The sequence below is a fragment of the Acipenser ruthenus genome, chromosome 2 (genome assembly GCF_902713425.1).
Source record: "Acipenser ruthenus chromosome 2, fAciRut3.2 maternal haplotype, whole genome shotgun sequence".
Lineage (NCBI taxonomy): Eukaryota > Metazoa > Chordata > Actinopteri > Acipenseriformes > Acipenseridae > Acipenser > Acipenser ruthenus.
Genome location: NC_081190.1, coordinates 41,362,351 through 41,377,801, shown reverse-complemented (window position 1 = coordinate 41,377,801; position 15,451 = coordinate 41,362,351). Strand labels below are relative to the sequence as shown.

General features: G+C 36.9%; 1 protein-coding gene across 1 annotated transcript; it reads left to right on the top strand.

The window, feature by feature from the left end:
- The first annotated feature begins 120 nt into the window (after nucleotides 1–120).
- LOC117974091 (recQ-mediated genome instability protein 1-like) lies at nucleotides 121–1,391 on the top strand. The gene has a single exon (XM_059007357.1). It carries the CDS (start codon nucleotides 460–462, stop codon nucleotides 982–984), a length of 525 nt encoding a protein of 174 aa, XP_058863340.1. The 5' UTR covers nucleotides 121–459; the 3' UTR covers nucleotides 985–1,391.
- Nucleotides 1,392–15,451: the final 14,060 nt, after the last annotated feature.

Sequence of the window (15,451 nt, the reverse complement as noted above, 5' to 3'; positions counted from 1 at the left end):
ATAATAATAATAATAAATGCTAGCCAGGATACTCATTCTAGGTTGGGTAGATGCTAAACATCCTGCTTGTAAATTAATTCTTGTGTTGTCATGTTGCCATTCGTTTTTCAGGAACTCGTCATCAATGAAATACTACAACAGCCTTTATTTTCTGACTTGAAAATGAATCCATCAGGTGTTGTACAAAGAGTGAAGACTTGGCTGCAGGCAACATGGCATATAAGAGCCCCTTTCCAATGGCTTGAAGCTTGTATCAACTGGATTTAGCAGGAGAATGCTGGTGCAAACATTACACAGGCTCAGATTAACAAACAGGTTTTTAAGCAGTGGCTTCTAACCGACCTCAGAGACTTAAAACATCCAGTCTTGGCTGTTAGCATTTCACAGGCTGCAAAAGTGGAGCTTAATCTACAAATAGATTCTCTCAAATTCAGAATTTGAGAGGTAAAGCTACTACAAATGAAAATGTCACCGCTGTTATACACAGACGTCTCAAAAGCCCTGGGAAACAAAGCCCAACCGCCTGCTAATACTTCAACTGACGATGGAGTACTGCAGCTTCAGGGAATGGAATACCAGGCTATTCCCGTTCTTCATGCCAACCTCCATCCTGGTACCAAAATTTTCAAGAATCAAGAACAGGGAAATGCAGATGATGTTATACATAACAATGCAGGGCCATCAGATGAGGAGTTACTTGCCAGCCTTGAAGCAGACGATCAATTAGTAATGAATAACGAAGTGGGTTATGAGAGTGGCTATGGTAGCAGGAGTGAACATTCAAGCGTTATTACTCTGAACGCTGCTCCTCAAAGTAATCAGTCGTACATCAGTGGCCAAGGTTTTGGAACAAGGACCCCACAAACTGTAACACAAATATTCAATCAGGAACTTGTAGAATTTGACAATGCAGATTTTCACGATTTTCCAGTGGAAGAATTGGATGAAGTAATCTTTCAGCAAGAGCTGCACGCTGTTTCTTAACAAACGTCAGTGGCACAGCACCTCAGCAGCAACCCAGAGCCTTTTGTTGCTCCTTGCCTGCCCTAAACTAGCACTAGGCCCAATGGTGTGGCCTCTCAGTTAAATCTAAACAGTAGATCAGGGACACTGATTAATGATTCTATTGAACAAACACTTCTAGTAAAACTGCAAACTAATGCAGAGAGGAAACTGCAGGAGGGAAGTGAAGATTTTTATAGTAATAGAAATGTCATTCTGGAAATTCTAAATCGAGAAACTGTCCATGGAACATAAGAGTAAATCTTCCTCAGTAGTAGGATTGACAAATGTATCAAACTGCCCAGAAAAAGTTAAAATAAGACCTGTTATAAAATGTGAGCCTTTTGGTAACCAGCCTTTGGAGATTGTAACAGCTTAAGGTTCAAGCAGAAAAGACAGTAGTGCATCTTTGACATTAAAAGAAAGGGATTTAAGTTGCAGTCTGAGTAACATGAACACTGATTAATTTTCCTTCCTTTTACCTACCTTTCTGTGCCATTGGCTAAAAAGCCAGTCACTGTTACTATGGTGAAAGTCAAAGCTTTTATTGTTACCCTTCTTAGAATCCTGTCAAACAGCACTGGAAGCTGGAGCATCCAAGCCAAAATTCCAGATGGCTCTGAATACTTAGATGTGGAGCTTGCTAATCAAATTATATATGTAATTGGGTACTCCTGTAGCAGAAACAAAATTCTTAAAAAAAGACCCAGTTCAGCGTAAAAATGTGATGGCAGGGTTGCAAAAATGCCAGCAAGAACTTCTCCTCTGCTGCATTGTGACAATTGAGTATGACCCTTTGAGTTCCAAAGCAGTTGTGCTGGCTTTACAAGAGGTCTTCACTGGTCTACCCAGACCCGAGGACCTGATCTGACCCGATCTGTACCAAATGGGTTTTCGGGTTCAAAATTGTCACACAACACTCGGGTCAGGTCGGGTCCGATTTTGTTTACTCACTAATACACAAACTGTTGATTACTAATAAAGAGGCTCTCTGGTACTGAAAATCATTGTTTATATTTCCTGTTGCATGGATTGGATTCCCCCAGTAGCACATGACATGGCTTGCAGAGCGCAGCAGCAGACACTTGACCCGTATCGAAGGGGTTTCTTTTAGATCATTTTTAAAAGTCGTAGTAATGGATTTGTTTATGAAGGACGTGAAAGAAAAAACTTAAGAAAAACGAATTCCATGAACAAAAGCTCACAGAAAAATGCAAGTCTTTGCATTTGTTGTTATTGTGGACAAAGAAGGAAAACAAGTTTTGCAAAAACACAAATATTACATCTCAATTCCATTTACTCTTGTGTTAAGTTTGTCATAAAATCACACATTTACGAGATTGTACTTAAGTTAATTTGATTTTGATATAATGTATTTATCTTTGTAAATAAACACTTTCTGTAGTTCAGCCAGATTTCCAGGTTGACTGGAAAAAAAACACTGCTTTAATACTGTATCTAGTCAGTGCATATACTAAGCTGGGGATAGGAAAAGCGTTCCATTGTTTTTTTCAGGCCGGGTCGGATCGGTGTCTAATAAGAATTTTACATCGGGTCGGGTCAGGTTGATTCCTTTGGACCTGCGAAGACCTCTGCAAGACCATTATGTTGGAGAACCACAATGAATTAGAGACATGTGTACTAAACAAAACAGCAGTTTAAACCAGATTGTTATCTTTTTGTGGCAATGCATTTTTGTTTGCATATAAACCCTAATGCTAGGTATTTTTATGTTTAGATTTTCATATGTAAGAGAATAAATAAATACAATTGTTAAAAAAGTACATGAACATTACTATACTATACTTCTATAAAAGAAATGGAGGCTATTAAACAGTTTTAGAACATATGCCTAGCTAAAGGTGGTTTTTAATGTTCAAAATTAAGACTTTTTGCTTAATTTTTGGGTGTAAATAAATGTTGTATTTTCTTGACGAATGATATAGTGTGATAATTAATTTAATGTAAGAAGACATTAATCATTGGTTGACAATTTAAAAAAATAACCGTTATGACAGGAAAAGATATACAGATTCTCAAGCTTTTTTTTGAATGGAAACTAGAATTTTAAATTGATACCTAATCAAATTGTATGGAAAACTGTATTTATATGTATTACCATGTCTTTGCAGTGTGCATTTTAAAGTGGTAACCAGTTCTTTGCAATTGAGTTTCTAACTTAATAACATAGTTATTTGTCCCTCTTTTATTGTGCTCAGAATCTTTTGGTACTTTTCTTGATACCTTTGCAGTTGGTTATAGTGTCTGATTGTGACAAGGCCATTGGAGTGAGTTTAGAATCAGTAACTGTATTCGGAATAGGGGAGTATAATATAGATTGGTATTCCATGTCAGTTAGACCAATTGCAAGGTCATTTTGAATTCAAACTATTCATTAGGAATTGGACTGCATTTTAACTTTATTTTATGCATGGCCCTTTAACTGTGGGCACCCCCTATCAGCCAGAAACAAATGTAATTCCTGGCATTCCCATAAGAACATTTGTTGCTTACCACAAGTTTACCACCAGGAGTCGTTCATGGCAGGCTTGGTATGAGCCCACAGAGGTTGCCAGTAATGATCAGATGGACCTGTGGGCAGCATACATGCCTGCCATAACGTCAAGGAGTTAACGGGCCAACAGGCTGCAGGTGTGGTTAGGTAGGCAATTATGGTTTGACTATTGTTAGACTATCATTGGCCTTAATTGGCCCACACCTGTAGCCTGTAACAGCCAAATGCCTGGCTGGTAAAAGGGAGCATGTGCCACCAGTCTGGTGGGTTGTTTGTTTTATTTTCCTGCCTGAGAACCTCTGGGGTTTATCTACAATAAGACCGGAATAGAATAACTGGAATCAGTGTCGGATAACGTTGTGGTCCTTTGCATCTGCAATTCCCTGTTCTCTACAGGGGCTACGAGGAATGGCCCGTCCGCTGCTGGGATTCATAAAGGAATGGACTGCAGAATAAGGGTAGGAGAAGGGTTTCCTAAAGAAGAAGCCAAGCAAGCTAGGAAAACCCCAAACCCCAGGTGGAATAACCTATTCACCAACTGGACGTGGTTATTGGTCCAGTTGGTTTACATCGGCATTTTTGTTTTGGTGGTTTTGTTTTGTTTGAAATCTTGTTTGAACTGTTTACTTTCTTTATGGACATGTCTCGATATCGCAGCTGACATTGCAGTATAAGAGCAAGCCTTACAGAATACTGGAATAAAAACTTGCTTTGTTTTGGAAACTACTGTTTGTTTTCTCTGTGTGCACCCACCCGCTCACAATATATATACTGTATATATATATATATATATATATAAAGTTTGAGAAAAAGGAAAACTGCTGCGTACCAAAATGATCAATAAGAAAAAAGGAAAGGATATTTCAGGTACTTAAAAAGGTAGAATAATTGATTACCAATCAATTATCGGGACGTTTTGGCTTCATCGGCTGAATACAAAAAAACAGTGCTTTAAGAAGTTGATAAAAAAACAAACAAGTAGTCTTTTAAACAAAATTCCAGAATGTTGATGATGATGATGATGACCTCAGGATAGAATGTTCATTCCAAAAGGCTCCAAAGTGCCTAGTTTGAAAATAAGTTCACATTCCTTTTGTTTCCTGACAGCATTAGTTCCATAGCATTGAACCATCCCACAAATTGTGATGTCTTCTATAGTGTGGTCATTTCTGTTAAAATGTCTGGCGACAGGAAAGGTAGAGGTGTTAATTTGTATACTTCTCGGATGTTCCACGAAGCGATCAGCCAAGCGTCGTTTTGTTTCACCAATATATAGCTTGTTACATTTGATGCAGCCAATGCAATATACTATTCCTTTACTAATGCAAGTAAAAGTATCATGGATAGTAAATGAGGATTTTGCTCCTTTAACTACTGTGTTGCTGTGAATGTATTTACAAGTTGCACAACGTGACCTATTGCATGGAAACGTACCCTTAAGATTGGGTCGAATGTTAGCCTACTGCGGACCTTCTCTCTTCTGTATGACATTAGAGGAGGGTTATTGAAATATATATATATATATATATATATATATATACACACTACCGGTCAAAAGTTTTAAAACACCCCCATTTTTCCAGTTTTTATTGAAATTAAAGCAGTTCAAGTCCAGTGAATAACCTGAAATGGTACAAAGGTAAGCGGTAAACTGCCAGAGGTTAAAAAAAAAAGTTTAGGTTACCAAAAACTGAAAAATAATGCACATTTCAAAGTTATACAAAAAGGCCTTTTTCAGGGAACAAGTAATGGGTTAACAACTTACAGCTGTTCTGCAGCAATGGAAGTAAATTAAGCCTTGAAAGTTGATGCTAACAATTCCTACAGGTGTCCCAACTTTTGTTGATTACTTACAAACCCTCTGTCTGTATAAAAGCAGTGTTAGAACAGACTGTGTTACTACACCCTCTTAAGCATTATTTGGACAGTATTGTACTGCAGGAAGTAGTATATTGCTCTCATAATGGCGAGAAAAAGGCAATTAACAAAGGAAGACAGACAGACCATTATAACCCTTAAAAGTGTAGGTCTTTCCTTTAGAGAAATTGCAAAGAAAGCCAAGGTGTCAGTGAGTACAGTTTCCTACACCATCAAAAGGCACTTGGAAACTGGAGGAAACTGACAGGAAGAGGTCTGGCAGACCCAAAGCCACAACAGAATCAGAAGACAAGTTTCTGAGAGTCAACAGCTTGCGTGATAGGCGGCTCACAGGACAACAGCTTCAAGCACAGCTTAACACTGGTCGAAGTAAGCAAGTCTCAGTTTCAACTGTGAAGAAAAGACTTCGAGCTACAAGTTTGACAGGTCGAGTGGCAGTAAGAAAGCCATTGCTAAGATGGCAAAATAAGAAAAAGAGGCTTGCCTGGGCCATGAAGCACCGCCAGTGGACTACTGAAGACTGGAAGAAGGTCTTATGGACCGATGAATCAAAATTTGAAATCTTCGGTTCATCACGCAGGGTTTTTGTACGCCATCGAGTAGGCAAAAGGATGGTTCCTTGGTGTGTGACACCAACTGTCAAACATGGAGGAGGAGGCTGTGTGGTCCAGTGGTTAAAGAAAAGAGCTTGTAACCAGGAGGTCCCCGGTTCAAATCCCACCTCAGCCACTGACTCATTGTGTGACCCTGAGCAAGTCACTTAACCTCCTTGTGCTCCGTCTTTGGAGTGAGATGTAGTTGTAAGTGACTCTGCAGCTGATGCATAGTTCACACACCCTAGTCTCTGTAAGTCGCCTTGGATAAAGGCGTCTGCTAAATAAACAAATAATAATGATGGTCTGGGGCTCTTTTGCTGGATCCAGAGTCGGCGACTTGCACAGAGTGAGTGGCACCCTGAACCAAAACTGCTACCACAGCATTTTGCAGCGTCATGCAATACCCTCTGGTATACGCCTAGTTGGTCAGGGGTTCATCCTACAGCAAGATAATGACCCAAAACATACCTCCAGGCTATGTCAGAACTACCTTAGAAGAAAAGAACAAGATGGTAGGCTTCAAATCATGGAATGGCCAGCACAGTCTCCAGACTTGAACCCCATCGAGCTGGTTTGGGATGAACTGGACAGAAGGGTGAAAGCAAAGCACCCTACAAGTGCAACACATTTGTGGGAACTTCTGCAACAGTGTTGGGAAGAATTTTCCAAACAATATTTGATTTCCATTGTAGAAAGAATGCCATGAGTGTGTTCGGCTGTTATATCTGCAAAAGGTGGCTACTTTGAGTCAAAAATTTAGATTAAATTTTGTTAAACAAAACGATTCCATGATTTCTTTTTTATCTCCAATTGTTTATTTGTTCTATGCTTTAATTTCAGAGTACATTGAGACATTAAACTGCGTAAATTTCAATAAAAACTGGAAAAATGGAGGTGTTCTAAAACTTTTGACCGGTAGTGTGTATGTGTGTGTATATATATATATATATATATATATATATATATATATATAAATATACTGTATGTGTGTGTGTGTACATATATATATATATATATATATATATATATATATATATATATATATATATATATATATATATATATATATATAGTTATTATTTAAACCACAGGCCTTGTTGTTCTGCAAACATTACTTTTAAAATATATTCATATCGTCTTGTCAACTGAGAGCCTTTATCTATTCTTTTTGAATTGCCATTTATTATCCTTATTTGGTGTACTTAACGCCTCGGCAGAGTCTCTGTGTTTTTATTTAAATGGAGTGTTGTGTGTGCACGTAAGACATCCTAGTCTGAATACATTACTCATTAATCAGGTTTAACATCTAAATTTGTATATTGTATTGCATTTCATTATGCTGTTATTTGCTAATTACTCAGCAGCATATATTTAATGTCAACTAATATGATAGTGACTAAACATAGTCTTGTCAAATTTCTCAATTATAATTTAACTCAACAGATAGGCATTTGAAAAGCAGTTGTTTTGATCGCTGTTTAATCCCAGGAAAGTTGACAATTAATTCTTAGCGTTATTTCTTAGTTGTTTTGGTGTGATCTGTTTGTAATAGTATCACACATGCTATGTCATATGGTATCATATTCATAGCTCAGACATTTTTGTTTACTCAAAAAATACAAGTTGCAAATGTTATACTGTTATTGAAAAATTCCATAATGGTGACAAAATTGAATTTATGACTATTCTATAAAGATACATATTTGTAATTTTATTTCTTTTTAACAAAGGGAATCCTTTAAAAAGCTTCATGCCTTCCTTTGCCTCTGAATGCCAATGGAGGTAATTATAAAGTAAATGTAATTAACTGGATTCCAGAATTCACTTCTTCCTATTTAATATATAAATCAATTGCCTTTATGGAACAAACATATATTTTTAATATATGGTAGAAAAGTATGATCCTTATACTTTTCATATATAGAAATTGGCCCATTTTATATATTTAAAATATATTTTAGTGTGTAATCCATATATTTATTTGATATGGATTACAGACTAAAATACAGACTTTATATATATAAAAGGGGCCAATTTCTACATATGAAAAATATAAGGATGGTTTCCTACTAAACTACTTTTTTTAAGTATTTAGATTGGGTTTGTGTTCAACTTTTGACAGTGCATGCATTTTTGTACAAAAAATATGTAGCTGTCTTGCCTAATTTTATAATCGCCCCAACCAGTAACCTCATGTAACCCGGCAAGCCCAAGAAAAGAACCACAGATGTCATTTAGGTGCGATAGAATTGAAGAGATAATGAAAATGCACAATTTCTTGTCTTTGTTTAAATGTCATGTATTTCTGTAAATGTATTTGTTCTTCCCATCCATGAGTGTTCTGCATTAGCTTGGCAGTAATTAGAGAGAAAAGGCTGCTCTGCAAATTGGCTCTACAAAACATACAGTTCATTATTTTATTGTGTAGACCAGAAAGAAAAACGCTGCACTTCAACTCCGGTCCCTCACAGTCCCAAGGTGTTTTTCTTGGATATAGATGATAAAATAGAAAGGTATTTGTTTAGATGAGCAGCTGCAGGGAAAGGAGGGAATCTGTATGAGTGGAAGTGAAACACATTTCATTAATGCTGAAGGGTTCTTAGGAGACATAAGTGTTTTAGTTCACATTCAGCATGTAGTATATCTTATTAATTAAATCAGTACTACAGTAGTCATAGACCATAATACAAATAGTCTTCTGTAGAATTTGCCTTTAGGAGCATGTTAAAAATTGTTTTGATAAATTGATAATTATATTAACTTATTTCTGTTTTTCTCCAAAAATTGATTTTATTTTTGTAAACTATGATTAAGAATGACGGTTCTAAAGTTTGCCTCTACAATTTCTGAAAAACAGTTATATAAGGAATAGTGCACAACCAACTGTACATAATTAGGCTGTATTTCCTTTCAGGTCTGTGATGACTGATAAATGACTTGAGCATTTAAGATTCAGCAGTGTCACCAAAATCCAGAGATGTAATTACAGCCTACTTTTCTCTTTGTTGAAATCGATTTGATGAATATCTCTAGTTTCTCACATTTGTATTACATTTGTACATCGTTCAAATTTGTTTTTTAATTGTTACAGCATTTTCTTGAATTGTATTCATTTGATCTGTTGATCTGATTCAAAGTTAGTAAAGACATTTGTTTATTTTTTACAGGGTGCATGCATTTTACTCTGGTCACGCAACAAGTAATATCTCCTTGTTTTACATTTTACAAATCGTTCACTACTAATTTTACAATGAAATCATACCCATCCTTCAACACTTTACAACGGTAATGTAGTCAAGAACAGTAGCTCCCAATCAATATTGAATTTCCTGGGCGTTGAGGAGTTATCTTTATGTATAGTCAGTTAGTGTTGAACGTAGGCTAAATTTCCTGTAATATACAGTAAATGCATATCATAAATGTATTAAATATTGTAATCGTATATGTGAGCAAACACAAAACATAATTTGTTATCTATGAATTTGAATAACTGTGGTTGTTTTGCTTTCATGGTGATTGTGTTGTGTTTTTTTGCTACTGCAAGCTGTGATATACAGCAGTACATATTATCAGTTTCAGATAGATAGAAAGTTGAAGCAGAAGAGTAGACCGTGCTATATACATAAGGATCTACACATTTGCTGATAATTGCTGGAACTCCACAGTGATTCAATTTGGTACCATCTAGTCGTGCATCATCATTGTTATGTCAAAATTAGGTGTGAACTGAATCAAAAGAAAAAGGCAATTACTTTCTAAGTCCCTAATAAATGTAGACAAGAACACAATGGGATTAAAAAACATTCTATCTAACTGCTAGTTATAATCTGTACTACAATTTATATATGGCAGGGTATTATACAGCTTCATCAAGGTGATCAGATGGATAGCTAGAAAACATAGAAACTCCAGTTTTTTTTTTCTTCCTAGATGGAAGTACAGTATTAAACACTTAAATGTATTATTTCAATTCATAGAAAATATTTTCCATTTGAACTGTGAGTGTATTTCAAGATATTTTGTTACGTAGTAGAGAACAATATCAGTTCTATATCCTAGTAGATTTACTAGTATCAATATAAATTGTGTAGTAGAGCTAAATATAAAGATATACATCTGTAAAGTTTACATAGTGATACAGCTTCAGTGTATATAATATGCTAAAATAACACCTTATTGGGAAGAGATACTAAGATATTTGAAATGAGCAGGCACTGTGGGTGGGCATATGGATACACCATTGCAGTCTTCACTAAACCACCTTTTATAATGTGTACACTCTGCTGATATCTACACAAAGCATCCACAAGCAACCACAAACAAAATTGGTTATATTACATTGGTTGACTTTACTGCAATGGGAACAATAAAGAAAACAATACAAAGGGAAACATTATTATTATTATTATTATTAGTTTATTTGGCAGACGCCTTTATCCAAGGCGACTTACAGGTGTTACAGGGCAAAAACAATATTTAAATACAGTATAGTTTACAGTAAGTGCAAATACTGCTAGAACACAATATGAGATAAGAAGTAACAAGTTAGGATTAAAACAATTTGTACCTACAATGACATAATAGTGCAATAGTGCAAGGATGGTGCATCAGCTGAGGAGAGGGGTCAAGGGAGACTGGGATGGAGAGGTCAGAGGAGGGAGAAGAAGCAGAAGGAAAGTAGAGGAGGTTGGATTTAGAGAGGTTGAGTTTAAGGTGATGTGAATGTGTCCAATTTGAGATAGCGGAGATGTGGGAGTCAAAGGAGAGAGCATCAATTGTACTGCATGATTAAGAAGTCCACTTTTTTTTATTTTTAACAAGGATAGGTTAAGGTTAAACCCTTTTTGCTCCTTAGGGAGCATAGGTCATCCACTTTGATCCTCCATATGCCTTGGTTTTGGGCTAGTTTCTCCCGTTCTTTCCAGGAGTATCCAATCTCCTTCGGTTCTGCCTCTGTGGACCTCCTCCAGCTGTTTCTTGGTCTTCCGTGTTTTCTTTTCCCTTGTGGGTTCCAAGTCAGTGACTGGTTATTTTTGTTGTTGATTTTCTGCATCTATGTCCAATCCAGCACCACTTTCTTCTTTTGATTTGTGTTTCTATGATTTCTTGTTGTGTTCTTTCCCAGAGATCTTCGTTCCTGATGGTGTTTGACCAATAAATTCTTTATTTATGAAAGTTTGCAGTTTGTGTTTTGATGCCTTTGTTGTCCTCCATGTTTCTGCTCCATACAACAGCACTGATTTTACATTAGTATTATAAATGCAGAGCTTTGTTTTAGCTGAAATGTTTTTTTTGAGTCCCGGATAGGCTTAAGCATGATAAATGCTGCTCTTGCTTTTCATATTCTCATTTGGATGTCTTTGTGTGCTCCTCCATCCTTCCCTATGACACTTCCCACGTAGGTAAAGGAGCTTACCTCTTCTAACTTCTCCCCCTCCAGAAGAGTAGGGGGGATAATAGGCAGCTCTGCTTGACTCCTGTGTTGATTTTACGCTTGCAGATATTGGCAGCGTGTTGTAGCTTTTAAATGCATTTGAATTAAACAAAGCAAGCTTCATAAACACAATGTTTACCGGCCATTTGTTTAAAATACCTTAAGCAATATCCAAACCAAGCTGCTTATCGGCTGTTGGCAATATCAAGAAAGAGTGCCGTGACAGATATTAAGAAAGCAGAACCAGGGAGGCAGGGACTTCAAGAAGTTACTGTACATTCACCGTTTTGTTTTGTATTTATTTTTTTTAAGCTCTGCGTGGAGATTATAGCAAACCCCATAGCAACACTGTGTATTGTAGCCTAATTAATCTTGTTTACGTTTGCTTACTTTTAAAGCAAAAAACGTCCCCATGTTTAAAGCAGTTTGAGTGTTTTTGTTCACTAACCTATTTATGGATGTGTAAATGCTTTTTTCTATAAATGTTTGCAAATCCAGTCCACAGGGGGTTGGATATGCAACGTTGTACTGTACTTCTTTTGGTGTATAAATTATGAAGAAATATTTTCCAAAGTAATTAAAGGATAATTTAATGTCATTCAACATTTTTAAAGGAATTAAATAGTGATACCAAGAGATACATTATTATTATTATTTTATCCAATACTGAGTACAACAGTTAACACTTTTAGATATTTGTTTCTTCTCTAACGTTTTTCAAATGCAGTAAGAGCAGCTATACATATGTAAAAGCTATTTTAAAACCATCCAAAGTACTGCACATTTCATCTATTCAATGAGATTAGGGAATGATTTGAAGAGAACAGAGGAAACCTCCTTCAGCCTTTATTCTGTTGGAGGTTTTGCAACACTCCTGAAAACCATGCTGTGATCCCTCGAGGAGTTCTAACCCCCACTTTGAGAACCTATAGCTCTCCAGGCAAAGCCACCAAACCCCATTTTCTGGCAGGTCAGTGAATATACTGTATATATGTATGTCCATTTCTTAAACCTATCCACTGATAAGCAGTACCCACTAACCCACCTCTGAAGAGTTGTATTTGTTTAAAGTATTTCATTTATTGAACTGAAAGCAATCAATTAAGTCTTGGTTTGTTAATCTTGTGTCCTGCCCGTGATAGAGACAATGCAATAAGTCACCATCACAGACAACACAACTATGAGTAAACATGAAATCCAGTTCTTCCAGAGGACATCCAGCAGTGTTCTAGTCTATCACCTTTACAGGGCAGTCACAGTCGCTTTATATCAGTTCTTAAACAATGTAAATCTCAGGTCACTGGCCTCAGTGTAGAACACTGCACAGTATAGTAAATAAGGAATAGCACTGACAAATAGGCAAGTCATTTTCAGGCAAAAGGCCTTTCTGTGATTCCGGGTGCTCTGAATTCATATCAGGGAGAAAGTTGTCATGTGATCTTTGTTGTAAATATCCAGCAGGAGATTGAATCCTTTCCTGCTGATGTAAAGGGTATCAGTCCTACTATGACTGAAAATTGATCCCAGTGGCAGATAGAAACAAGACGTCTGATTCTTTTACTTGTCAGTACGGAAAGCCTATGAATAAAATAAAGAGCCGTACGAGGCATGAACTGAGTTGTGTAAGTGAATTGCAAGTGGCATTCTGCCTCACCTGTTTACCTGCCTCAACGATCTGCACACCACCACTTGACTCTCAAATTCATAGTAATTAGAATATGAGTGGTACCACATGATTTCAGAAAGACCAAGGGCTGGGTTAATTAGATAATGTTGCAGTTCCTGCAAATCTCCAGAAAAACACAGGACTGAATCATGCATTTGATCCAGGTACGTTTTGTGTAAAGCTAAGCCTGTTTTGTTTCGGTGCTGACTTCCAATATATATATATATATTTCTCACTTGAGTTAGTGTGCTAAGCCCTTTTTAATTATAACTAGCTACGAACTCCATGAATGGTCATGAAGACTCCTCTCTTCATAGAAGGTAATGTACTGTACATAATCGTACAATATAGACACTGTGAAGAAATAATTAAGATGCATTATTAATTTGTAAATTGAACAAAGGCAGAAGATTTAATAACAATATACCAGTCATGAAATATATCAACTAAGAATTCAGTAATCAAAAGTTAACAATTATTATGAACTACAAGGGAACTAGTAATGGCTGCCAGAATATATACAATAAGAGTAAGAAAAACAACACGAATTGATCTTATATAGTGCCTTTAACTGGTAAAGTAAAATAGAAGTGGTATTCCGTTTTTTTTGGGACTTCTGTTACTATGATTGTATATTGATGAACCTAGTTCTCATCTAAAGTAGTATTTCTTCAGTATCAGGCCACAGAAAAGCATCTCTATTCATTGACAGAATGCAACTCAATAGATGTAAAAATGCTGTTCCCAAGGCAACACCTATTTGAGACCATCTAATTTTTTTGTACAATGTTTGTCAATTTCCTTTCATTTTGTTATATAAAGCTACTACATGCTGATTAAACATAATTTTAGCCAAATGATGAGAGTGGAATGAAATTATAGGAATCATCCCATTAATTTCATACAATTCAAGCAGGATGTAAGTTGTGCGAAGCAGTTTAAATCATTGAGTGGTTGAATGATTGAGTGGTTGAATGAATATGCCCACTTTGTGGTACTACGCTACATCCATTTGTAGTATTATCTTTTGGAAAATGCAATCTGTTTATGTTCTATTTATGTTCCAGAATTAATGATTCTGAGAAGCAAACATCTGAATAGTGGTTCTTCAATTGAACACCCACACATTAGTGGTCATTCCAGGAATTGAAACATGTATGCAGTCATACTGTTTATGCTTTGGGGAATATCAAATCTGCTATTAATTACATATCTATTTTGCCATCAGCCTATGCTATTTTAATAAACAAAAAAAAAACAATCACCAAGGAAATGCAATCATGCACTGAAATAAAATATATAAATAAATATTTATTTTAATGTAACTACATCTATTCAAAAACTATTTATCACCTGCTGTTCCATTTTCCCAGCAGAATTAATGTATATAATAAACTGTTTCAAGCTCAATGGGGGGTCTGGGGTGTAGCTTTCATAGGTAATATATCAAATTAATGTTTAATTTCAAAATTGTAGCAGGGTGGTCCAAAGCCTTCCATTTTAAATATGGTTAACAATTACCAATTGTGACGAACAGCGAATTAATCCGAATCAACAATCTCCTTCTCGACCAGTGAGGGCACTTTACAACAGGAACTGCGGGCTTCGTACTGAATGGTTGGGCAGTTCATTCCAGGGGCAGTCGGAAGCCGGCCATTCAGGAAGAGGGCGGCGTCACAGTACCTGGAGTCATCGCCCCAGTACGGTCAGCAAAGTTTCAGTCATGAATTGGAGGAGACGTGATTGAACTAGCTATCGGAAGGGGTGGGGGCTTAGGGTACTTTAGGGGGACGTGACGCCGTAGTCGGTTCCTTCGTTGTGGTTAATGGGAGGAAACAAGGACGGGAAACGTGAATCAAGTGTTTTTCCCAGGACATGGCCCTCATACTCTTAGTGCTCAAGTCCCATAACTAACAATTATTTGTGTTCTTCCAGATTCTCTTTTCTTCCTTACGTCAAGGCTTCGTATGAGCCGTTCCATCTTCTCTGGGTCGAACCCGGTCACTAACTGGGACCCAGTCGCGAGGCAATGCCTATAACGACTCGGAGAAGTCAGAGGACTCTGTGTTTTTAGGGGCCTGGAGACAGATAGGGCTAGCCTTGACTCCATAGGAAGGCTCTCCCGTTTGGAGTCTGGGCCCATCCTTCTCTCTCCCCTGTTCTAGAGGCTGAGCCTCCAATCCTAAATTGCCAAAACACTCCCTTCCTCTCGCAGCCCTGCCTCCCGCCCCATGAATTGTAGATATAAAAAGTAGAAAGTCTAGAAATACACAAATAACAATGGTAATAGACAAATACAGGGTTTTTGTCTATGATACGAAGCCAGGAGCTGTAGCCAGAAGCCAGCGCTGAGCCCGGAC